Source organism: Phaenicophaeus curvirostris, chromosome 5 (assembly GCF_032191515.1).
Source record: "Phaenicophaeus curvirostris isolate KB17595 chromosome 5, BPBGC_Pcur_1.0, whole genome shotgun sequence".
Taxonomy (NCBI): Eukaryota; Metazoa; Chordata; class Aves; order Cuculiformes; family Cuculidae; genus Phaenicophaeus; species Phaenicophaeus curvirostris.
In genome coordinates, this window is record NC_091396.1 from 9,546,990 (window position 1) to 9,574,283 (window position 27,294).

The following is a 27,294-nucleotide window of genomic DNA, read 5'->3' on the forward strand; positions in this document are numbered from 1 at the left end:
GGTTTTTGGGCATGCCTGGCTCAGGCAAATGTTGAGACAGGCAGCCTAGGACAAGGGATTCCACAACTTCTTGGTACTTTGACCACTGATGAGGTACTAACCAGGCTCACCTGAGCTGTAATCATCATGAAAGACCGTCTTTGCCAGTGAAAACCACAATTCGGACAAAGTTTTTCTGTCTTTGAGATAGTCATGTCATAGTGGAGATACTTTGTTAGGGTAGTGTGGAAGTTTCAGTGGCGAATTACACACAAGACCCATCTTCCAGAAAGGCATCCAGTGACTTTCATGAGAATTAAACTGATTTAAAATGCCCCTGGAGAAGAAGGTTCATGTGTCACTTTTATACTCATTGTAATGTAAATATCTTCCTGTACAAATGTGTTCTATGATAGACAAATACCTTTTCATTTGGTTTTGGTGGTGTGGTGTCCTGTCGTCAGTGGGAGTCTGACAGTTAATTTCAATGAGCCAGGCTTGTGAACTACTGGCTCCTGTGAGTATAGAAATTCAGAGTGTTTGACTGACCCCAGGAAGGACAGCAGGATTTCAAACCCACTAAAGAACCTGTCATATTTGGACAGTTCTGTGGACCTGGAGGGAAGATGTTTAATGACAGAGTGATTTAACCCACCTATTTCTCAAAAGCCCAAGAAGTGTCAACTTCAGTCCACACTGAGTACAGACAGAAAGATAATGAGCTTACTCGGTGGGTTCATATTTTGTTACCACTGTCAAATATTTTCTTACCAAAATCATTGGCTTCCTAATTTATAGAAGATCATTGTAATTTGTGCAGTGATTAAATATTAAAACAGAGTGTATTTTCAGAGGAAAGAAATTTAGAGCAGACCACTTTGTTCTTTAGCAGAGGATCTCTGCTCCTGTCAGTTAGAAGATGGAGCAAACATTCTTCCCTCTAATAGCATAATTATTCAAAAATGTTTGCAAGAATCTCTTTGTAGAATTTGTGCTCGTGCTTTAAAGTCATTCTTTTATTCCAAAATGAGGATAGAAGTTTTAAGGTTCAACAGTTGACAAGGTGATGCTGTTTACAAACAGTATTTGACGGAGAATGGGCCCAATTGTATGTGAAAGAATTCTCCATTTATATAGAAAACTAAAACTAAAGGTGCTTCACCATGCTATTTAATTTTAAACATTTTCAGATGCCTTCTTGTGTCTTTTAAGAAATGTTAATTGTTAACTTTGCAGGCACGTGGGGTAATGCCTTGCAGAGCAAAAACCATAATCTTGGACACCGTCAGTTTCTTAAACGTGTTTTAACACACAACAGTAATTCTTTCATTTTAACAGATGATGTTTTTAGCATTAATAACTTGCAAAATTCAGTAGGTTTATTTTTCAGATTTTGAGGATGTCTATGCTTTGGAAGTATAAGATGCAAAAAAAGCCTCACTCTTGGGTTAGATCAGGTGTAACTACTGATGCCTTGGCATGTGGAGATTTGTGTGTGTGTTTATGTATATATAATGTCTTTTCCATGTTAAACCTAGAAAAATATGTACTTTGACTTTCATTGTTATTTTCATACAATTTTCTGTGTAATTTTTTTTCCTCCTTTTTTTTTCTCATCTTATTAGTGCAGATTGGAATCAAACCTTATTTGAGAGACTTCCAGATAATCCTTTGAATACATAATATTATCTTTAATCTAATGGAATTTTTTTCCAGTGTAATGGTCTCCCAGGTCTGCTCCTCAAGTGTACTGAGCACATCATTAATCTAAAGCATGTACTTGCTGAATTTCACCTTGAACATGCAGTAAAAGTATCTGTCTTTATGCTGAATAAGTTTGATATGCTTTAGTGCCCATAAGTGATGAAGAGGAAGGAGGCATTCTCTTTGATAACATTGCCAAATCTACCATTGACCCCTTCGACACCTCTTCTGGATCAGTACAGCTGATAGCTATCAAACCCGTCGCACTGCCTGCTGTTCATGCTGCATCAGATAGGAGCCAGGAATCTGCTATCATCAATGGAGAGGTAAGGACTATTCGATAATATCACTGAATGTTTCATTGGTTACATCCACAGGTGGAGCAATTGTAAGCCTGTTAGAGTTGAGAACAGGTAGGAGGTTTTCATCCTGATGTTATACAAAGTCCCATTAGCATCGTGGGCTCAGAGGTCTGAGAATTTAAGCTATCTGCCCTTTCACAATGCTCTGATGGATTCATGTGGCCTTGGAAGAGGCAATTTACTATATTCCTACCTTCAAAATATTCCTCTCTCCTATCATATTCATTTTGATAAAATGAGTAGTGAAGGCAGAGAACAGAATAAGGTAATGAATTCTGTCGCTGTGCATAGAAGTGTGTATAGATCATCTTGGTGCCGAGCTGATCTTTCTATGCTGAGTAATGTGTGTCATTCAGAGCAAGAAGGAACGCAATAGGACCATAGCTTTGCTCAGTCTGCACTCCAGCCTGCGCACAGAGGGTACTGTTTCCTGGGAACAAAGCGGGATGGCACAAGCATGTGATCCATTTGCTGCTGGCCAAACCCATGCTTTGGCTTCAACAACTGTATGATTATTCGTATTTTTATGTTGATTTAATCAAGACTAGTCCATTTACAAAGGACTAAGGCTTTTATATAGTCGTTGAACTTGATGGGGACAGGCCATATAGATGTCTTGTTTGCAAACTTGCACCATAACAGTCATTTAAAGATCAGCGAGAATCTCCCAGATGCTTTTTAAAAGCAACAGAGAGGGCTGCTGCCAGTCTTTTACTGCCATGGTAAAAGGCAGTGTCTTCAGGCTTCCCTCGTGGGCCTGGATTAGAGCAGTCTGTCATACTCCATTTCATATTTGTATTTCAAATCCTGACATGCCATATAGTTTCCAAACTCAGAGAAAGGCTTATTTAGTTTTCAGCATCTATTTTCTGTGAGTAAGCAGGATGACACTCCCAGTGCTATGTGCTGTCTTGTACGTATATTTCTTTAAGTTTGTGAGAAGACTGTAGTATTAAACTCTGGAAGCAGAAAGCCCTTTTAATCTGCTCATTTCCCTGTAACCGACAATTTGAAGCAGGAGGGAAATTGTCTTACAGACCTGATCTGTACTGTATCACACCAAACATCTCCTTATTTAAGGATTCCATCTCTGACAGGGGCCCATAACAGATTTCTGAGAAAGCGTATCAATAATAGGAACATATGAAGATATTTCACTTACATTCTTTCCTAGACATCACTGATGACTTATTTAAGGTTTTGTTTAGTCAGGGGGGGATGTCTCTTTACTTACTGGGCCCTGGAAGAGTTTTCATTGGTAATTTCTCCCCATGTCACCCAAAAGCAAGCACGGCATTGGGTCATGCCAATAGGCTAACATCATCAATGTTTTTCTTCAGTGGGTGTATCTGAGTCACTGTTGTGATGCTACATATTTTTTAGTCTAAAATTATTTAACCATCTGCCAAGCCATAAAAATGCAGCGACTCTGTTCACTTGCAGTTCCTCGCTGCTTACAGATGGCATGGTGTGGTAAAAAAAAGCACTCTGTAAGATGACACATGCAGCGCATCAAGCACACTCTAACAATGCGATTTGGAAGTAGCCAGCCCAGAACCATCCTTTAAACATCTTTTTGCCTTTTAGGTGAACAAGGCTTTGAAGCAGAAGTCTGATATAGAACATTACCGCAACAAGCTGCGCTTGAAAGCCAAGAGGAAGGGGTACTATGATTTCCCACAGGTTGATAACAACAAGGGGCTGACAGAGAGAAAAAGGATGTATGAGAAAAACCAGAAAGAATTTGACCACATTTTGGATCCAGATGCAGATGTCTCGTCTCCGTTTGCTGAGCCTAAGAGCAGGTGAGACCTTCATGTGCAGTTCCTCATCTACAGAGGAAAGTTATGTCCAGGGGGTTTAGGTAATCAAAGGGACCATTTTTAGTGAGCCTACTGTTTGCTGTATGGTTGCCTGACTCCTACTTTGTGAAGAAAATTCATATAACCCATGATGTTTTATGAAAGTGGAAAATAAGGGAAGGGGCTGTTGTAAATTCCTGTGAATAATTTTCCAAGTAAGGTAGGGAGAAAAATTCATAGTGATTTTTTTGATAATACTGAGAGCGGAATTAAGTCAGGAAGCTAGCATCTAAATTCGTTCTCTTCCAAAGTTCAGCAGTGTTATATTTTTTCAATTTTTTTATCTGAATATAACTATTATAGTAAGCATGAGATAACACAACCGGTAGGTACCTTGTTCGTGTATTTCATCAGTAAGTCTTGCAGGAATGTTATCTGCGATGATGTGTGCATACCTGTTATTGGTGATCTTCCTCTGCCTTTAACAGAGAAAGTAATAATTTGCTTATCTGTGATGTGTAGCTGGCATATTGTATAACAGTACTAATGTTTAATTAACACTCCACTGACTCTTTAGGATGGTGCAGCAGTAGTATTCCTCTCTCTGTTTTAGAAATGAGGGGGGAGTGTACATGCTGACTCTGACTGTGGGTAGGTGGGTGGACCTGCTCCGTTGCTGGTGCTATCTGAAGCAGAAGCTGACACTTTGAAAAGGGGTGATCACACCACTCCTACCCCAGGAATGGCACAGTATGCAGATTTCTCTTCCTTAGGGGTGGTGGAGGTGTGAAGGATTATAAGTGAACTTGTTTGCCATTGCACCTTGCACAGCGAGGGCTGTGGTTCTTACTGTAATTGGGGACCAGTAGCAGTTGATCCATGAGAGAAAAATGGATACGTTTCCTCTGGAAATGCCTAGAGGTACAGTTGTGCATCCCATCTCCTGGGAAGTTCAGACCAAAGTTTTCTTATGCGCATAAATCATGATTACTGTCAAAGCATCAGTGGTGACTCAATCCTTGCCCACAGTGCAACTTCATCAATTACTGTTGGAGCACAGAGATGAAAAAGACTGTAATTGGAAATATAAAAACAGTGTTGACTCAGATTATAGGAAAAAGCTGTGACCAGATGGACTTCCATAGGTCTAGAGTTAAATGACCAAAGGATACTGCTCCTGACAGGCTGTTTCCCAGGGGTGCACTGGTCCATGAAGAAAAAAAGTGTTAACTGTAAGTCATGTCCTTGCTAGAGGGTCTGGAGCATCATTTCCTTGTGCATTTTTCCAGTGAGGGAGGAATAAACTGCTCCCAGTGTACTGAAAACAGAAGATACTAAACACTCAGTATGCTGGAGTCCTGCTCTGTCTGCACAGTCTGTCCAGAAGATAGAAATGAAACAGTAGAAACTTTGTTAAGGCTGTGTGCTGTACATATAGTGAAGCACTGAGGCACTACTTTGGGTATTTATTATGAGTCATATGCCATGTAGGAAATGTTTAAAACATTACACATGAAGCTTTAATGCTAGCCATCTGCTTTTTGTTAAATATACTGATGTTTTTTTGTTCATGTGCCAATGTGCTGAAATGTCCCAGAATACATCTTTTCTGCCTGTTTTCTAATATGTTGTGTAAACCTGTCATAGTCTATTTGAGATAGTGATCACTGGCATGGTATGAACTGCATGAAGGCAGGTATACTGCTGTAGAGGAATGTAGCTGAACCATATAAGGCTGAATGCTGCATTTACTTGTTAAATATATAGTCTATGTCCCTACACAGGAAGTGAGAAGAACCATTTCTGATGCAATTTCTGTAGAGTCACAAAGCATTTAATGAAATTCACAGATGTTGCAGATGTTTGCAAACAAACTCATTTCAAAATCTATACTCAAACTTCCTTGCTAAGACCTGGGACTGACCTTGATACGTGCTGCAGTACACATGGCAGCATATTGTCTTCATTTTTCCAACTAAAAATAAGATGTCTAATATGGCTTATTGCTGGAGGAATACTATGAGGTAATGTGGATTTTGGTTATTGATGAATTAATCATCAATAGAATTGTACTTCCATACTGAAATAAAATTACTTTTAAAATAATCTAGGTTAGCATGATATTGAAAAGATTTAGTTTCTAACTTTTTCTGCCTTGTATCATTGTTTGTATCATTACAGATACAGGAATTAAAACCTAAGAAATTGTCTTTTATTTTTTTAAATATAATATCACTTAGAAGTAAGTCAAAGATTTCAGAGTTTTGAGGGAGAAGGTGTTTTCCACTCTTCTGTTTTGTGAATACCTTAAATCACAATTGCAGCATTTCCAAAATATATGAGGAAAAAACCGATGCAGTTGATTGTTATTCACGATCATCTTTACATTTTGAACGTTTTAAATTGTTTTGCAAATAACTTTTATATACATTGCCACTATATAATTTGGTTTGTTCAAGAACAAACATATTTGTGCTCTTATTACCTCTGAGTCTTCTGTACCATAAAATCTGTGTTCTAAAATGTTCCAGTTGTGTTTCCAGAAGGCACTTGCTAACAAATTTGAATGACAGTTCTTAGCATTCGTACCTCCTTTCTCATTAGTAAAACTTTCTTAAATGAGGTAATTGGCAATCTCAAGGCAATTTTTAAGAGTCTACTGATGATACGTACTATTCTGGGTTTGTTTTAATAGTTTGTAATCAGGTCAAGAATCTGCATGTATTAGAGCTGTGTGTTTGAATTCCCTAGAAAATATATCACAACTGCATCAACTAAGTATTTATGGACCTATAGTAAAATGTGTATGAAATTATAGAGACTTTTAATGTAGGAACATAAAGATTGTCACATGTGATTAGCCTTAGCATAAACTAGTTCCCCATGTTCTTTGTTAATATTCACAGTACAGACTTGGAAGAAACAAGATAAGGCACTGATTTATTCAGGATTATATTTATAGGGGGAAACTTATTCCAAAGCCCCTGCTTGTCTTCTGCTTTGGCAGCGTGTTTGGACTTTCAAACATGCACAAGGAGATGTGTCTTTGAAAGTCACGTAGAAGTTTTTGAAAGTTGCCTTAAAATTAAGTACATGCTTGAGCACTTTGTTTAAACAAAAATTGATTGTGAAATTGATATTGTTTTGTCCTACCTTCTATCTTTTCCGATCATGTAAATGTCTCTTTCTGCAAACCAATTTCTGCTTCTTTAATCTGTCAAGGCAAAAATTTCTGTTAATTGAGTCTGTAATATCTGAGGAATGATTTCTTCTTGTCAGTGATTTCCTTCATGGTTCTTGAGAAGTTAAACCAGGAAGTCCTTGTAATTGCTGAGTGGAACAGACACTACTTAATGTGATTTCCGCATATGTCACTTACAGAAATGGTCATAGGCTTTTCAGCGTCTCAAATATTGCAGTAGACCTCATTGTAATCAGATCAGGCAATCTCAAACATTTCAAACTTTGGAGACCTTGATTTTACCCCACTTATTAACTGAAATGGAGCTCTTGGCCACAGGCTCACTTGTCTTTAATGCAAGCATTTTTTTGCCCTTCAATCAAATGTTAGCACAAGATTGCGTTTTCCCTCAAGTCACTTGGTAAACATAGGAGAACGTCAGAAAAGTCACCCAAGTCTTCTCCCTTTGATATCCCCCTTCCAAATTTCTGCTTCTAACCCTTCATTCGCAGAAATGTATCAGTCATGACTGATGTTTATTACCTTCATAACCCTGCCTTGCTGTAGGCTCAAAATCATCCCAGTGTTGTGTTGGACCACGTACCACAGCAGCAATCTTGTACTAGGATTTGACTGAAGGGCAAGAAAATACTTGTCCTTTTTGAACTTGTTTGATGTAAAAATGTACTTGAATGAATGCCATACAGTAAGGATGCTTTTACTTTCTCAGGAATAGCTGAGCAAAATAACGTTGTGGACATACAACATTGCTGTAACATCACTACATGGGTAGTACTAGCTACCCAACACAACCTTGGGAAAACAAGGAATTAGTATACGTTTTCAGTCAGTCTGTGAGGATTGTTTGGGAACTGTTGGTGTCATGTGCCAGAGGAAGGGACAATATGTCCTGACAGTTGTCTGTCTGACCCAAGTGCAGACACTGAAGAAGCAGCTTGCTTCAAAATCTATGTTGTTAATATTTTCAATGCAGCAATTGCACAAAGCAGAAAAAGTGCATGACTGGGCAAAGATAACTTCATACCAGGCTTTAATAACAATGTATTCACTGTGTTAATAAATGCAACTGGCATGTAATTATTTGATCTGTTACTCATCTCCAATGGGAACATCACTTCTCTGGGATGTGCAAGAAAATGACAAATGGCCAGATACGCTATGGGAACAGCATCTCCTAAACCTTTTTTTAACTTCAGATGTAGCCTTTTTTAACAGATGGAGCTTGATGAAACATAAAGTTCATTTGACAACTACTGCTGAAGAGTTCATGTACAGATAGATTCTGTGACTTATAGACAAAGGCTATATGTGTTTTTGTATCACCAATAACAAGGAAAGAAATGGCTGTGTTGGAAATGTTACAGATATCTTGTATATTGAGCTATATGCTGTCTTTCAAGTACCTTTGCTGCTGAGCACACAATGGTGAAAGCTCAGTGCCTAGGGATGCTTTTGACCTGGTGCTGCTTGGAGTTATGCTGGGAGCGGTTTAATCCCAGGGAGTATAACTCTCTGATAAAGTTGTGGCCAGTTACCTCTCCCTTCTTATTCACTTTGCCAGGTGTTTGTTTCAGTGGAGTGTTATTCTGCTTCTCTCTCATTTCTCAAAATCAGCAACTGAAAGTTCTACTCCTCACCTGAGTGTGTCAGAGGTCCTATTATTTTTTGATTATAGCATCTGTTTATGTTTTACTAATTTGAATCATATCAGTTGAGTTTAAAAGAGTTCTGATACCTTCTTGTGACATATTGCATCTGATAATCTTCCATGTATGATGTCAATGTCTTTTTTCTACCTTTATTTAACAGTAAACAAAATTAATGATCTCTTAATAACATTACTCATTTCTAGCACTTCCATAGGCATAGAAAGAATAAACTATAATAAAGTGTAATTTTTATGAACCTCATCATTTTAGAGTAAAGGTAAGTATTGAAAGTGGACGCCTGTAATTTTTTTGTTTTCTTTTCATTTTATTGTTTTCTTGTTCCATGTTTTCAAGACAACCCATGAAGAGCTCTGTATACAGAAGCAGGCAGTCTTTGAACAGTCCTAGCCCAGGAGAGACTGAGATGGATCTTCTAGTGACTCGAGAAAGGCCTAGACGTGGAATCCGTAACAGTGGATATGATGTAAGTTTATCAAATAACATGCATTGAAATTCGTTCAGCAAAGTCTTAATTTACTCAAAAAAACCTCAGGAAACTATCAATAAGCTACAAGCCAGAATGCCCTTTGGTACGTAATGTTACAGTAAGTTATATGCACTCAGCATACTGAAGAATGCTCAGGGTACTCAGAGCATAGACTCTTTCATGTCTTTTATAGCTGTATGTCATTTTACAGTCTGAAATGCAAACAACACATTAGCCCTGAAACTCAGTACTTGCCAAAATATTGATTTTTTAATTTAGATAGTTCATCCAAGTATGTGGCCAGTTACATGATACTGAGCTTTTTTTCATTGCAATTAAAATCCTGTGTTTGTTCTGTACCCCTGATGCTGCCCTCCTGATTCAGAAGAATGGACAACCAGCTTCTGGGAAATTCACTTAAGTCCAGATGTCAGTGTTTTGTGGAAATCCCTTAGGAACAGGTATTGGCCACGCTCTTGACTTCCTCTTACTACATAAGAACTGGGAGAGTTTTTAATAGGTAAACACCTAAACCAGCCAGAAGAGGTGCTCGTTTATGGTCCAAGGAACTCATGTGGCCACCACAAGGCAGATTAGTTGCCTTGTGCAGTGTGAATGTACACTGGGTGCAAGTTGACGCTAAGTGCACACAAAGTGAGGATAAAAATACTCCACACGCTGGGGTAATGTAAAATTTTTCAATCCTTTGTTGTATGTACAAATTGCTGTAGCTCAGCCATCCCTGAAGATCAGTTCCTGGAAAAGATCTAAACCATTCTGGAAAACAAGAAAATTCATCCAGTGATTGTTCATTCTCTACACTCTGCAGATGAAAAGCATTTTGTGTGGGGCTTTATTTTCAAGTCTCTCAGCTGCCAGGGACACATTTTTCAGCAAGGTGAAGGAACGTACCAAGGTCAGGGGACATGTTCAGGGAAGTTTAAATCTTTTTCAGAGTTCTTTGGGACACATTCTAGGTGTCAGATTTCTTAAATGATTTCCTGCATTTGGACACTTCCTATCAGATGAGTCATGTTGTGCCATGTGAGTGGGAGGACTAGTTCACTGCTTTCTGCAGCATTACAATACATTGCTGTATCCTAGAAAAAGAACAGTATAATCTGTTAAAGTAGATTTTACATTTTTCAAAATTGTATATATATATTTTTAACTCACTTAAATGTTTATTTTGTTATTGGAGCTTTCTTAGGTAATAATAATACTGTCAAGGCAGGCTTCTCTCAGTATCCTGAAAAACATATGTTTCAAGACAGCTTAATGGCATAAATGTTGAAAATATTCTGGGAACAGGCATGTCCTCTTGCTATTAGTCCAAAACCAATATGCAATAATTAGTTAGTATAGGAAATATAAACTAATTTTAATACATTGTATATACACTATATATAAAACTTAATCTAAAGAAAATTAGTTAAGCCCTTTGAAAGTACATTAATGAGCTTACACAGATTCTGAAATGTCCTAGAAGTAATTGCGGATTCTGAGATCGATACACATAACACATAGGTTTGCTTTTGCCTTTCTTGTAGTGTTGCAGTTGGGTGAGCTGTCTGTGGCACAGTTGTTTACTGATAGGTTATGTAAAATTCCTTTTGCCCAATGTGCTGCAGATTCACTGCAGCACAACTCTTCTAGCTCTGAATGCATTTCCTGACTGAAAGCAGAAAAATTCCAGGGAAAATGGGGTAGGATATTGAAATTTAGCTCCCAAGATACCCATGGGTGGGCACTTATATCTATATTTCTGCAGGGAATTCACAGGAATCGGACCAGTGTTGCAACAAAACACCTCTATAAATCCATCCTCTTAAAATGTATGAAAAAGGGCTCTGAAAAAGGGCAGGTTTGTATGTTAAATCTTGGGTCCTATTTTTTTATTTATTTTTAAATCTAGTAACATCTGGTGCCATTTTTTGACATCTACTTTATTGTTCTAAAGGTTCCAGCCTCCTCAGACTTCTGCCAACAGCTTCCTCCCAGTATGTTGTTTAGCAGCATGTCCTGCCAAAGAATGGTGAAATTTGTGTTTTATAAGCAGTTCTAAATAATTAAATTCATGAATCAAACTGCCCATATTATCTTCAAGTAATGAGATTTTTTTTTTTTAAGCTGTTATCAGTATGACCGGGTTACGTGTTGAGAATAAATAAGAACTGCTAGACACATATGCACAACCAGATCATGGGAGTTTGTGATCTGCCTGATTTTGCTTCGTCCTTTAAATAGGAGAGTTAAGTAAGGGCTCAGGAATCTGCCATTCCATACTATTGACTTTTTTTTATTTAAGCATTTTTAGTTCCTCTTGCAAAACGAACTTCTACTGTTTCAGTTTTGACTTTCTAAAGATATTTCATTCCTTGTAATGATTTTATTTTTATGATATTTCACAGAATCGTGATTCTGTTTCTCAGAGCTAAAAACTGGTTATGATATGAGGTCAATAATTACAGAATCACAGAATTGTTTAGGTTGGAAAAGACCTTTTAAGTTCCATTGAGTTTGACTCTTAACCTACCTCTGTCAAATTCACCACTAAACCACGTCCCCAAGTACCACATCTACACATCTTTGAAACACCCCCAGGGATGGTGACTCAACCGCTTCCCTGGGCAGCCTGTTCCAGTGCTTGACGACACTTTCAGTGAAGAAATTTTTCTTAATATCCAGCCTAAACCTCCCCTGGTACAATTTAAGGCTATTTCCTCTCACCCTGTCACTTCTTACTTGGAGAAGAGACCAACACCTGTCTTGCTTCAACCTCTTTCAAGTAGTTGTAGAGAGCAATAATGTCTCCCCTCAACCTCCTTTTCTCTAGACTAAACAACCTCAGTTGCTTCAGCCAGTCCTCATAAATCTCATGCTCCAGTCCCTTTATCAGCTTTGTTGCTCTTCTTTGCACGTATTCCAGCACCTCAATGTCTTTCTTGTAGTGAGGGGCTCAAAACTGAACACAGCATTTGAGGTGTGGCCTCACCAGCGCTGTGTACAGGGGGACAATCGCTTCCCTGGTCCTGCTGGCCACACTCTTTCTGATACCAGCCAGGGTGCTCTTGTCTTTCTTGGCCACACTACTGCATCATTTTCAGCTTCACGAACAATAAGTACAGCAAATGCTGTAATGAAAGAATCTAGAACTGCTAGGCTGCCAATGAGCTTTATACTAGTGTAGAAAACATTTAGATTGTTTTAGGTATAAAAGTAAGAAAATCATCTCATCATACATATTTAGGAGATCAATATACAAAGAAATTTATTGGTATAATTTTTATTGATATGCTTAGATTAATGCAACTCATCAAAAAACCTATGGATTAATGTTCAAGTAAAGAACTTTACATATGGTTGGAGAAGCAGAGTTATGCCAGTTTGTCTTTTAGTACAAGAATTTATTTTCCTTGTATTATATAGTAACTGTGTATGAACATTATCTGAACATTTATAATCACAATGTTACCATATAATGGCATCTATTTATGATAATTGTTGTTTCAAAAGACAGGAAAACAAATGACGTACATCAGAAAGTGATACGAAGAATTGAAATAAATTTTGAAACTTGAGGAAAACTAATGGTCACCAGTCTCCTCTAAAATCTCCATGCCATCTTTTGTGTTGACAAATCAAAGCTGGCATCCTTTATTCATACGATATATTTTAGACATTGTATGAAGGTCTAATGGCTTCACCAAGGGGTTGTAGTAGAGAACCTGATTTATTTCAGCATTGGGTGCTAGTAGGTCTTTTGTGGGATTCCATTCACTGACGTTCTTACAGTCCTGAGGAAACAGAAGAACCATGATTATTCATCATCCAGTTGGGTCTGTATGATTTCAGAAGCTCTTTGATTGCACTTGTACAAACTACCATTGCATTTTATAGCCAGGCTTCTAAAATTTACCTGATTATTATTTACCCTACCCTGTAACAACACAAATAACAATGGAATCAAAATGCAGGCAGAAAATGAAGGGAAGATACTCATGTGAAGATTTGCTACAAAGTTTTTCAGTTTAAGATGACATTGTGTCATTACATTATTCCTGCCCCAATCTGATGCACATACTACTTAGAAAGCCTGAAGCTGGGCTTGAGGTTTTGAATTTGAATATTACACCGTGTAACTGTAGCCATATAAATAATGATTAAATTCTAATATTAATTATTGTCTTTATTTTCCTTTTTTATTATTGTATTTTCATGATTTACAGAATATAGCTATACTCATAAGAGCTAAGAGAGAAAACAAATTAGGATCTTTTCTTTAAATTTATTGTCAGGTTTTAGGCTAACTATGTAACTCTTCTGTGAATGACTCATAATAGAAGAAGAAAGTCAGTTTGATATTTCCCTCTGCAGATGAGGAAATCTGTCCTATAATTGTCTTAGAGTACATAAGACCATACATAGATTGCAAGAGATTGAAGGCACAGTCACTCATTTAGTCAAGTATAGAAAAGCACTATTACATGGGAAAAAAAAATATGCCACACTAGGAGCTAGAGAGCTCTCAAATTATCAGGATAGTGCTGGCATTTTTGTAAGAACATCTTGTTGTGTTCTTGTATTTGTGGCTATTTTAAATGCTAACACAATACAATGACGTGCTATATATGTAAGGAGGTATGTATCCTATTCTTCACTGCAGTCATCCTGGCATCTTAAATGCATGTTACTGACAGTTAAAGAATTATAAGGAACTGGTTGCCTTTTTAGGATGCCTGTTTAAAATGTATTTTTTAAAACTGTAGGCTCTAAAACTAATCTTACAAAATAGATGAAGTTAGGTATTTCACTGTCATATTCATACAATATGAATTTTTTTTCTGTTTTGGAATTACAGGCAAAAAAGTCAGAGGGTTGATTTGTATTTTTACTTAACTGTACAGAAAGAATTATCCTAGGAGTAACTCTTCAAGTTAAGCTGCATGAGTACTATCTGCTTGCTAGAGTATGTGCTTCATTCACTGTTCTCACATTAGTTTTGGGTAAATTTTTGTGTAACTCCTGTTCAGTAGCTAGGTAAGACAACCGAGTGGGGTCAGAATGTTTTCTGCAAGGGGCAGGTCCTAGTTTGTGGCATCATTGTTGGTGGCCCTCATTGGGTTAGAAAGTTCAGGAAAACTCCTAAACTTTAATTCTTCCGAGAACTTAGAATAGACAAAAGAATTTCAGTCCCTGTGGCTGCAACAAGTAATGCCTTATAAGGGGTCCTTCTTAGTGATGGTACTGTTTAGGGAGACATACTCTTCCTGGCACAGTTGTACTCCTATTGATACTAACAACTAAGGAAAGTATTTAAACATTAATTCTAATTGTTTTTAAGTGAATCATTGACAATTTAATCTGCTACAGAGTGTCTCTGCTAGCTTTTGCAGCAAACTGTGTAGGATATAAAGGGGTCTTTGTGTCCCTGGTTATTGTATTCGCCTACATCATATCACTGCTTTCCAATATCTGTCATGCGTCTATATCGTCACAATTCCTGACTTTGTATATGTTACATCTGTGTTTGAGAATGTTTTGCGTGAAGCAGCGTAAATACTTCCTTGTAAAGCTTTTTACATATACATCCTTTTATTCCATCCAACAGACTGAGCCTGAGATTATAGAAGAAACAAATGTTGACCGTGTCAATGAGCCTCGGAGTTACGCCAGGTCCCGTCAGGCCAAAGGCCACTCGGAGACCTCAACTTTAAGTTCTCAGCCCTCCATTGATGAGGTTCGACAGCAGATGCATATGCTCTTGGAAGAGGCTTTCAGCCTGGCCTCTGCGGGCCATGGAGGACAGAGCAGGCAGGAGGCGTACAGCTCAGCACCGCACTTGCCCTACTCGGAGGTTGTGACCAGTGCTCCTGGTACCATGACCCGATCTAGAGGGGGCGTACAGTGGGTACCCACATACAGACCAGAAATGTATCAGTACAGTTTACCAAGACCAGTAAGTGAAACTTCTCTTTAGTAATATCATAAAGACATTTGTATTCTGAGACATATTTTTTTTTAAAGATGGAGCCCCATTTACATGCTTAAAACCAGATATAAAGCCATGCTTAGAGTGAGTGAGTACTGGAACATATGTACATATGCTTACCCATCCCCATCTCTTGCATGAAGTCTCAGTATTTACTTTAGCAGCAAGGTTATCTTGTCTAAGTTTTGCTTGAAAGAATGGGCTGCATTAAACTCCAGACTGTTCAACACATCACTTGTTTGCATGTCCTTCTCTGTTCACTGAATGCACATTAGGAAGCAGTCTAGTTTTGCGGAACAGCTATGTAGGCAGCTAGGTTTGAATCATTTAACCCTTCTGCATGAGGTCCATCACTGGAGAGGATCACTAATATGGGGAAACCAAAGGTGACAGTGTGATCTGAAAAGTGGGCTGTTATTGATGATCTGGCAATTCTAGCTATTGACTTGGGATGCTAGAGATGGTTTAATTCCACAGGTTTCTTGGTTGACCTTATGTAAGTCACTCAGGTACTATTCTAAACTAGCGATTGTGGCTTTCAGATAAGAAATCTATCAAGATCAGTGTGAAAAGTTGTTCAGTTTAAGGCTTTTTCTTTTTCTTTTTTTTTTTTTCCTCAGAAATGAGTATTTTCTTTGAAAGAAGGTATTTCAAATTGAGTTCCTTATTCTGGCTACAATCAGAGAATAATGCAGTAATATGTCCACAGTTCAAAATAACTATTACTATCAATTCCTTCCATGACAATAAAAAAAATACATTAAGGGATGCTGCTTCTTAACTGTTCTTAACATATTTGAAAGCCAGTGGCACTGCCTGCAAAGGTTCAGGCTGATGCTATTTAAATCATGCTAAAAAGGTTATTTCTGGCACTTTGAAATGTCCTATGAACTTCATAGAGCATATAATCATATTTTATGGTTAGAATTCTATTAAAAGCTTAAGGGACAGCTAATGGGTGGTCCAATTACTTCAACACTTGAGAGAATCTTTCTAAAGTGAAATTAAAGTTATTATATGGCAATAGAATTTAAAAAAAAATGTAACAGCCACGCTTTTTTTTGGTGAATGCTTCACGGTTTTCTTTCTAAGACTCATTACTGTTCTCACTCATCTGCATGCTTAGGACCTTTAGGCATTTACTTACCTTTCTAGTGATTTGAAGATAGTGTTAAAAAGTTCCCTGAAGATAATTTATCACCACAGGTGGGGCTAGGGTTAGGGTGCTGACTTTGGATAAAGGCTATTGATTCATAGTTTTCTGTGCATTAGTTTCACAAATATGAGCTGTACTTCAACTGAGCCATTTACCCGTTTGTTCTCACAGGGGGATGGAGAATTGGAATTGCAAATATCAGCTGAAATGTGTGTGGGAAATGACCTGAGGGTAGGAAAATCATGCAAGTATTACTGCTTTCAACACCTTAGTGCCTATTTGTCTGCCTGGGATATCCCTGTTCAGCAGCTCTGGTGGATTCTGCAAAGGGGAGTGCTCAGGAGTGGGTTGCTGGCACATAAAGAGGGTGTCAGGGTTGAGGGGCGAGTGAGCAGCCTCAGGCAGCTTTGGGAATGGGAGATACCTAAGCACTGGGATGTTATACAGGAGAGTATGTTACCTCTGTAAACATTTTTGCCCTTTCCTAAATTTCAGTTATTAGTGGCAATTGAAAGTCAACATTAAAAATGCTATTATAAGGTAAAAAAAATTATGTTGAAGAGCATTTTGTCTGCCTAGATGCAACAAGTGCAGACATTGCCTTTACTATTGCATCTTTAGATACAATGAAGTTATGAAGATCTTCAGCCCATCACTCTCTTCTGAGATCTAACCTTTCACAGTTCAGTTACAGGAGACTTTTTACAAGCTCTTACAAACTTTACAGTAAATTGAGTGCACCTTCAGGTTTTATTATTGCAAAGGCATTTCAGAGGTGATAGAAGTACTGCATAAGATTTCTAGAACAGGTGCTCTCTACCTTTCTAAAGCACAAATTTTAAGTGAATTGAGGCAAAACAGAGGAAAACTGCATGCAAATCTTCATCTGAGCATTACCCTCTCTGCTGTATGCTTTCAGGTCACCAGAACCACTCCTTACATCTTTGTTTCTTCAGATCTCCTCCAAGTTAGGGATCTTTGATTTTTTTGCAGACAACTTCTTGGCTAGTCCCACTATCAAACAGTTGTGTATCTCTCCAGAGCATTCAACTTTTTTCTTTTTCTTTTCCCTTTTGAGACTTTCTGTGTATTTTTTTCCATGCTAGCATTAATGCTTAAGTTCTCTGTAGCTCTTGTGAGGGAATGCCTTTTTGCCAAGTTCACGGGTGACCTGTGATGATGGGATTCTTTTATCTGGGACTCTTAGTGTTGTTCTAGAGTCTCCAAAACCACTGATGTGTAGATGTACAGGCTGAGTGACTGGTAATGTATCCAAGTCCTCAGAGCTTCTATTTATTTAACAGAGGTAAACTGAGAGTGTTTCATGAAAGTTCATCTACTTTCAATAACAATTACCAGACTAATTATGAAACATGACAGTCCAATGGCATGAGGTTTAACAAGGACAAATGCCAGGTCCTGCACTTGGGGCACAACAACCCTGTGCAGCTACAGACTAGGAGAAGTCTGGCTGGAAAGCTGCCTGGAGGAGAGGGACCTGGGGGTGTTCGTTGACAGCAACTGAACATGAGCCAGCAGTGTGCCCAGGTGGCCAAGAAGGCCAGTGGCATCTTGGCTTGTATCAGAAACGGCGTGACCAGCAGGTCCAGGGAGGTTATTTTCCCTCTGTACTCGGCACTGGTGAGACCGCTCCTGGAATCCTGTGTTCAGTTCTGGGCCCCTCACCACAAGAAGGATGTTGAGGCTCTGGAGCGAGTCCAGAGAAGAGCAACAAAGCTGGTGAAGGGGCTGGAGAACAGGCCTTATGAGGAGCGGCTGAAAGAGCTGGGGTTGTTTAGCCTGGAGAAGAGGAGGCTGAGGGGAGACCTCATTGCTCTCTACAACTACCTGAAAGGAGGTTGTAGAGAGAGGAGGGAGCTGGCCTCTTCTCCCAAGTGACAGGGGACAGGACAAGAGGGAATGGCCTCAAGCTCCACCAGGGAGATTCAGGCTGGACATCAGGAAAAAATTTTTCATGGAAAGGGTCATTGGGCACTGGCAGAGGCTTCCCAGGGAGGTGGTTGATTCACCTTCCCTGGAGGTGTTTAAGGCACGGGTGGATGAGGTGCTGAGGGGCATCGTTTAGTGTTTGATAGGAATGGTTGGACTCAATGATCCTGTGGGTCTTTTCAAACCTAGCGATTCTGTGATTCTATGAAAACTTAGGTTAATTTAGCCTCTGGACATTTTTTTTTTTTTTCATTTATTTGCTCCATGTAGGAAAACAATAATACCCACTGGAGAAATTCTAGAAATTTTATTAGAGTTTCCTCATGACTGTTTTGGTGTCTGTGGAAGCTCAGCACAAAGAGGACTGACTGCCATCCCCCAGGACAAAGGGTTCCTCAGCATTGCATAGCAGATCTTACTGCAAGATTTTTCACTTTAATAGAATCCCCTCTGGCCAGCCATTAGCAAAATATTGCCACTCACTCAAAATCTCCTACATAAGGAGCAAAATAAATGCTTGGATTTTCTATTTGACTTTTTTCCCCCAAAATTTCAGTGCAAGTTGCGGTCCATTTGTGAACCATTCTTTGTGATCCCTTCAAATTCCTCCTTTTATGTCTATGTCCCAATGTACTACCACACAAGAAAAACACCAAATCTGCCTCTGTGTCTCTGTCTACCCTGTTATAGCCAAATAGCATATGGAGTTACTGATCAGTCTGAAACGTTAGCTCATGTACCATGCTTTTAAAATAGAAAAAGAGTTTTATACTCTGAACAAATGCATGCTGAGAGCAAGATGTGGGATGAAAGGCTTGTGGAGCCAGAAGGAAGTGTTTGGTTCAGCCTGTGAGAGCACTGCCAACTTTTCAGATGCAGAAGAGATATTGCAGACCATTTCAAGTCCAGTGCTATTGGGAGAAATCTAATCGAGGTTTTCTTTGATGCAAATAGTATTTGTTTTTTTGTATACAGTTCTCATTAAAAATCAGTATTTCCAACCCCTGGCTAGGAAATCTACCATTGTCTTTTTACATTTTTTTTTTCCCCCACCTAAATATAGACTTATTTTAAATACCATTGTAGCATGGAGAAAGCAAGTATTAGGAGACTTTGTAGGTTGCATGAGAGAAGAAATTATTTTCATGGATATGCCTTTGAGGGACTTTACCCTGCTTTAAGAGGGGCGGCAGTGAGAGGCAGGAGGAAGATGCTTGGTCTGTATTGCTTTTGCCTTAGAGGCATGGACATCAAAACTGAGTATTTGATAAGCTATCTTTCCTCTGCATTAACCCAGTATTGCAGCTATTTGAGAAAGACAGTATTGGAACACTACTTGTGTAACTTTTTAAGATGATTACTAAAAGATAGTGTTTTTTTGATATTTAGCGTGGGATTTATATTGCCAACTTCAAACTTAAATGTAGGTGTTAAGTCTGAGCTAATCATGTAAATCCTGTAGGCTCTTTCCACAGGTAGGAGACAGAGAATGACTCATCCCATGGCAACATGTTTTTAGCTTTCTCGGCTGTTTGTGGAGGGAGCTTCTCTGGCTGAATCAGACACCTCATTCAGAGGACCAAAGTCCCACTATTGGACTTGGGACTCTATTTTTTTTTTTGTCAAAAATGCCTATATCTTGATACTGGACAGCCTCCCCATAATTTGTTATTTTGCTGTTGCTCTGATCTTATCTTTAATCCTGTGCATTGCTCTGAAGCATTGTCAATAAAAGCATAATTAAAAACAAACAAAACAAACCCAAGCCCCATCACTGAAGAACAGTGTCAATGAAATGCTAGAAAGATACCATCTCTCTGACTTTAGCTATACATAGCAAAATTATGACCTCTGTTCTATAGGAGTAAAAAGAATTTAGAAAATAAATTTTGGACTATAAGTCATTTCTTGGGAACCATGGATTTTGGGATCATTTCATGATCACTTGTCTTTGACATGTATTAGTAATGAAATCCAGAATTACTATGAGCAAGATGCTTAATTTTGTTACTTGGTGGCTTGATCCTGTGTTCCTTTGAATTACTCTGCTTTTTTTTTTCAGGACTGTTTGAGACCTTCATTATTGCTTTAGATAGTTACAGAGCTTGTTCTTTTTCATGAAGAATTTTCTTTTCATCTCTTCAAGGCTGAAAGGAAGAGGTTGAAATACACATTGCTCACAGGCAGCTTCTGTTCACTAGATGCTGCTCTGAGGATGCTTTCTGAATCTTTAAAATACTTTGTTTCTGGAGGAAGTAAAAATATTGAGATTTTTTTCCTGTGGATCCAAAGCAGCTGTTGAGTCTCACATTATCATAACAGATCTGCTTTGCTAGCAAGGTTACAAATGTCACAGAGACAGTATTGAATATGTTTTTTTTAATTAGACTTCATCTTGGCTCTGAATTCATTTGTTCATGTTTTCTTCTCTATCCTAAAATCTCCCAAGCACTGTAAATTCTCAAATAAAATGCAATTACCGTTGATGCCATGAAAAGTTAACTTCCTGTTGGTCAGCATTCAAAATAGCTATTTTATTTCTGAGGTTCTTTTGGTTTTTAATTTTACGAAGGTCTATTGAAGTTTCAGAAAAGATTTATTTTTCTCCTTTACAGGCTTACAGATTTTCTCAGCTTCCTGAGATGGTAATGGGTTCTCCTCCTCCGCCTGTCCCTCCCAGAACAGGTCCTGTGGCTGTTGCCTCTCTCAGGAGGTATTTATCTCTTGTGTTACTTTAGGTACGCTCTCTAAAAGCCAGTGCTGTAATAAGAACTGAGGCAAATCCTAAAGGGGCACTTGCATATTCAGGAAATTGGAAAGAAATTGTTTTTATTTCAGTTAAACATGAAGAGAAAAGGAATAACAATGAATTTTCTCTTCTATTAGCTAATCAGTTTCAATAAAGCTAGGAAATCCAGGCTGCTATTTCTTTTAAAACATACTTTGCCTCAATTCACATAAAGGTGTATTGTATTGCAGATGTGTGGTAGATAATTCTCACTGTCATTCTCGCTGCTTTTCTCTATTGTAAGGACTTGCAATAGGATATGGATGAACTGTAAGATGTTTCTTAGTACCCTAGGACTGGAGATTTCTACCTGGCTTTCAGATACCTTATACCTGCGTTTCTGAAGCCAAACACGTGCAAAAGACTGATTGCCTTAGCTTGGTGCATACATTTTGCTTCTTACTCGCAGCAAGTCACTCTATAAAATGTGTTTCAAGGGATTTTTACACTTCTGTGCTGGATGAACTCATTTAGCCCTCAGTGCTGTGCTGTTAGGAACTGCCTGGTGCTAGCTGCAATTCGAGGCACTGCAGGCCTGCTGAGAGTCGCTGTGGAGAGCTGAGGCCTCAAAAAGGAAACTTTTTGAATGGCTGCTAATGATACCCTAACGGTGTCCAGATAGTCAGGATACAGATACTGTCTGTTGCAATGTTTTTGTTCTTCCACTACATTTTAGCTCTAAAACAACAGGCATACATAATTTCAAAATATGTTAGTAATTTCCAAGTGCAGTTAACATTTGTTACCATAGTAGTCTCTTACTACATGTTCCCATGTCATATATACCGTAGCAATGTGTTATTGTCTACAGCCTTGTGTTGAACTACGGTAAAGCTCTGAGGTTTTTTGTGTTGCATGTCACATGCGTTTGTTTGAAGCAGTAAGCAAAGGCTCTATGCAATGGTAATAACATGCTTTGGCTAAAGGAGTAATTTGCAGACTTCTCCAGACTTACCGTTCTCTGTTTTTTCTCCAAACTCAGTCATGGCAGAGCAAAATCAGATACGTTATTCCTAGCTAGCTTGTTATACAGGCCTATCAGGTACAGTATGTGGCTTCGAATCTCATTTGGCAGTCAGAATGACAATAGTTTCTGTTTTTTTTTTCTTTCTTGGTGCACAGATCTACATCAGATATTGGCAGCAAAGTGAGAATACCCGAGTCCAGTGGGGCAGATCAGGCCCAACATCATGACCAGACATCTTTCACACCTGGCTCGAGAGCTCCGATGTCTGTTGGTCCACTTGATCAGTCAGCTTTTCACTCAGGTGAAAAAAATAGAGCAGACCTAAATTGCAGCTTTGAGAGTCTTACAATTTATTTTTGTATATAATTGAATGTGTGTGATACAGAAAATACAAATGATTATTTGGAAAAAGAATGTATTAGGTGGGTTTTTCTTCTGGTGCAATTGAAGACCTACGAAGGATTGGTCCTTTGTAAATACAGCATCAGCTGTGTTGTGAAATACTACTCATGCTGCAGAAGCATCGGTAACTGATCATTCCTGAAGGTAAGATTCAGCAGTAATGTACCAAGTGGTCTTTGTTCAAGTATGGCATTCTGCTGGCTCACTAATCAGGACCCTGAATTATTAAAATCCAGTAAAACAGTTCATCTGTACCACAAAATCCAGTGGAAAGGTTTGGTACAGAGGGCATCAACTGGCAAAAGCAGAAGTTGCAGTATTGGGACTAATATGTGACTCGTGTTGCGTTGCACCATATGCAGAAACAACAAAAAGAGGTAACAGGTTTTTGAGGGGCATGGAGAAATGAGGTGGATTTCCATTATTTTATCAGTCAACATTACCAGACTGAGTGCTTGAAAACAGAGTATGTTCAATGGAGCTGTAAGAAGTAGGGTAGAAGGAGGCTTAATGGCATTCAGCTTGGCTTGGTTTATAAGGAAAGTGAGGAAAAACAAGTGGGCACGAAGAACAGGATATGCTGAGACTGAAGTTTTTCAGCCTAACTGTGGGACAAGTATTATGACATCCCGTTTCCTCTTAACTCCTAGTCTTGTCATAACACTGGGTTGCTGGTAGGGTAAGTTGAAGGTATGTGCCCCCTTACCTTTCAAAACACAGTACAGCAGTGCTTTTGCATAGTCAAAGATAATCCATTAGCTCATCTCACCTCTTGTTTTGGGGAAAGTGGTTCCTGCTCAAGCGCAGAACTTATTTGGGTCTAAATGTCCAAATTTTTTAAAGGCCTAGTGAGTTTCTGTTCCTTTTGATATCAATTTTGTTTATGAATGAATTGATTTAATCATGAAATTAAGCCAATACACTGACTTGATGGTATTTGGATAACATTTAGCTGGGAAAACATTTGAAATAGCTTCCCAATGGCAAAATGTTTTCTTGAATAGCTATAGAAAACAGCTTACAAGATTAAAAAAAAAATTTGCATTGTCAATTCAAAGTTTTGAAATTAGTAGGTTTATTAGACATTGCTCTGTTAATCTGCCAGAAGAATTTCTTTCTTACCTTCCTCAGAAGTAATATAGAATTATCTGCACTGTATTCAAGATCTTCTAATGAGAATAATAACGTGGATATGCAAATCTGTTGTCAATTAATTAAATATAATAGGTTTGAAGGATCTATTCTAGTCTAACTTCTTGTCATGCCTTCTGCAAATGGTGTGTGTGAGTCTGAAAAGAGCAGATGTTCACCCTTTCATTTTAAAGCATTTCAAGCTATAAAATATGCCATGCTGCCAAGGGCTCTTTCTTCATGTCTGCAGTGATGTGTTCCATGTGATATACTTTTTTTATAATTTCCAGTGATGTGGGGAGTTTATTGGTGTATGTTGAAAACAGGCACGTTGTCCTGCCACTGAAGGATGGCTGCATTTCAGAAGAAACAAAGTGACCTTCATGTGCCTTGTGGAATTTGCCAGAAAAATTCTAGGGGTAGCTGGAGGAGAATTTCATATATGATAGATACCACAAAAGGCCATAATGTCAGGAAAGATTAGGAGACTTGTGAGAAACCTGCAAGTATAATACAAGGATTTCTAATATTCTGATATGAAAATAAATTTTTATTGCCTCAATACATGAAGAAATATTGCTGCAGGTGTTGATTTGGCATGAAACAGCCTAATGTTGCTCTTATGGAGCTCATCAACATCACCTCTAAGATAATGATGTTGCAGTAAGAATTTGGGATGAAGTATTACAGCAGCTAACTGAGTGTTTATTTTGACTAGTAGCTCATTTCACTCTGATTAAATTAAGAGTGTAGAAGCCATATGTCATCTACAGAAGCAGCACTTTCTTCTCTGCACATCTGAAGAATACTTATTTCAAGCCTTGCTAACGCATTTAAAATAGAAATTCTTGTTGTCTGTGACCTGGGAAGAACAAAGATTGCTCACACCTCTTCTCTTAGCCCACCTCCTTTGAAACCGAGAGTATGGAGGAATTTGGGATACAGGTCCTGTGAGACAGCCTGGGCCTGTGTCATAGATCCCACTGGTCCGTAGCAGTTCCATGGTGACTACTTCTCAGAGGCTCAGTGACTCCAGCATCCTGCATGACATAGTGCCTTTTCACCTACAACCTGATGTGAAAATGGGAGCTAGTACTTAGTCCCTAAAAGTAGAAAACAGTATGTAAATGTCATGCTTAACATAAATGTTTTTAGTCCATATTTTGGATGACCTATCCTTCATTTTTCTTCCATTTCTTTTTCCTAAATTTATTTATTTTTATTTTTTAGACAGTGTTGAAATAGATTATGTTTCTACTACAGAGAGAATTATGCTACAAAATATATTTTTTCTCCCTGATTGCATCCATAGCTGTTCTGGCTTAAAACTGTATGGGAGGTCACCGAGAGCCTAAAAATTGCTGGTTTTGTGGTTGACTGCTTTGAGGATAGCTGTCACTGTTTTGAGTCTTTCTATCTCTGTGTGTGTGCCCACGCAGTTTTCTCAGCATCTATCAGAGTAGGTAGCATAACAAACTTGCAGAGTGTTCAGGAGCAAGGATGTGCCAGGTCTGTAAGTGGCGTTCCAGGGGAGCAGCTAGTTGAAGCAGCCAGTAAGTGATGCTAATTTCTATCAATTATTCTCTGCAGGAGTCCAGGGGCATGCCCATGGCTTGCCATTTTGTTGGCACCTCTTACACAGTGGTATCATATCTACTGAGGAAAATCTAAGGCAATATTGAAATGATGTGAAATTTGAAGGGAGAGGAATTGTATTTTCTCTGTATTGACTGTAATACAGAGCTAGTGCCCATTTATGCAACATTATGGTGCTTCCGTTCCTCAGTGATAATGCTTGAGTTGTACTTTGTTGTGTTGTTATGGGGTTCACTTTGTTGTGTTGTTACGGGGTTCACTGGCTCTTCTGCCTCCACATAAATGATGTTATTTTCTCTATATCCAGTGAATCTGAAAAGTAAAATGCATTCCCATGTATTGTAACTGAGTACTCTAAGCACACCATCCACATACTATTTTCTACTGCCTGATAAAGATGATACAGAGCTTTCCCACCCAGGATTTAGGGCTGAGGATTTTATGACCATAGAGCAGCAGTGGTACAGTGCTGGTGTCTGTCTTTGCATGTAAATAGGCTCTAGAGGAAGGGCAAACAAGTCGTATTTTATTCTAAACTGAGCAAATAATAAGGAGTAGTGATGGCTTCTTTTAGAAAAAATAGTGGGAACACACAACAAGATGCTGGTCTTCCAGGCAATCTAGTTATATCCTGAGGATAATTTGAGTAATTGCAGCAAGAACCACATTGTTCTCTGCATCTCTGTGAGCCCCAGGAATAAACCCTACCTGGAAGAGCTGAAGTTTGGCTGAACCTCATTCTAGGAAGGGTGTTTTCTCCCCCGCGCCTTGGAGTATGACAGTGGAATTTTAGTAGAAGGCTTCCTGGATATCTCTATGCATACATCTTGATCAAGATGTGATAAAACAGATTTGGTGTCAACAAGTTTCCTTGGAAATATTTAAGTTGTAGCTGATAATTTATTGCAGTCACAGACTCTTCCTAGGAAAAGAATTGAACAGGTAGAGTCTTGGTATTTTTTTTTTACAGAAGCATTGAAATCTTACAATGGGATTGTTGAGATTATAGCCTTTTAAATGTATTGCTCACTCATTTTTGCAGGGTTTGTGCTTAGCGATATTAAGATGGTTTTACTGTGTAAACTGAATGCGCTATAGCATTCTGTTGAAAAGATAGGTGCGTTACTCCAAAACCCGTGGTAGCAACAGATAAACTGAGTACAAAGAAGCAAATATATGAGAATAAAATGCCTTTTTTTCTAGTGATTCAAAGTTTTGATGAAGATCAGTTGTTACAAGGATCAAGTCCTAAGAACTATGTCCTTCTATGTTTATCTGAAGGCTATGTATGATTATATAGACAACTGCAAATTTTGTCTCATTTCACATCCAACTGATGGTGATCCCGTTCTCATAAAAAACCCCAACAAAACAAAAAAAAACAAAACAAAAATAAAACCTGGGGCTGGTTACTTCATCATAAGCTCTAATTTATAACTGAAAATGTCAACTGTTAATTATATGTACTCTCTTTGTTAACAGGAAATACCGTACCAGCAGTGTTTGCCATACCAGCAGCAAACCGACCTGGCTTCACAGGCTATTTTATCCCAACACCACCCACTGCATACAGGAACCAAGCCTGGATGCCCTATGCTGGAGAGAATGAATTACCAGGGCAGTGGGCAGACTCAGTAAGCATCCTTGCTTTTCTAACTGTGTACATTTTCTGAGATTTGCATGGGAGGAGTTTTAAGCAATGCTAAATGATCAGCAAAGAATCTGAGCAAGATAATTCTTCCTTGAATGGGAATAACCTCTAGTAGTAAAAAGTTACGAGAGGAGGCATAGATACTTCAGCTGTCCACATCATGAACTGTAAGCAAAGTCTTTAGAGGGTTAAATAATTGACTAGGTTAGGAGCTGGCAGACATTTAAAGTTGGTAGGTTAGGTGCCATTTTTCTTTCCCAAGTCAGAGCTTAAATGCTTGGCTAAGCACAAAGCAGGAGTAAGCGATGTTGCCTGTCAAGGTAGCCTTGTGCTGTTTGGATCTGGGGAACATCCTTCTCTCCTGGAGGCTTCTCTCAAAGCAGCCTGGCTCCCTGAATTCTGTCTCTTGGCTCTGCTGCAGCCCTGCTGGGCAATGTTTCCAGTCCTCCTACAGGCTGGAGTGACAAATCATAAGT

The 27,294-nt window shown here is 38.6% G+C and overlaps 1 protein-coding gene across 4 annotated transcripts in view; it reads left to right on the forward strand.

Moving 5' to 3' along the window:
• The window catches only part of KIAA1549L (KIAA1549 like), a 136,270-nt gene that overhangs the window by 103,418 nt on the left and 5,558 nt on the right, over positions 1–27,294 (forward strand). For 3 of the 4 annotated variants that reach the window (XM_069857502.1, XM_069857500.1, XM_069857504.1), the window contains exons 14-20: positions 1,831–2,009; positions 3,633–3,850; positions 9,053–9,182; positions 14,797–15,144; positions 20,899–20,996; positions 22,194–22,339; positions 26,650–26,801. In XM_069857502.1, the coding sequence (XP_069713603.1) occupies positions 1,831–2,009; positions 3,633–3,850; positions 9,053–9,182; positions 14,797–15,144; positions 20,899–20,996; positions 22,194–22,339; positions 26,650–26,801 (1,271 nt within the window). The remainder of the gene's footprint in view (positions 1–1,830; positions 2,010–3,632; positions 3,851–9,052; positions 9,183–14,796; positions 15,145–20,898; positions 20,997–22,193; positions 22,340–26,649; positions 26,802–27,294) is intronic. The other variant, XM_069857501.1, reaches the window with a different exon arrangement.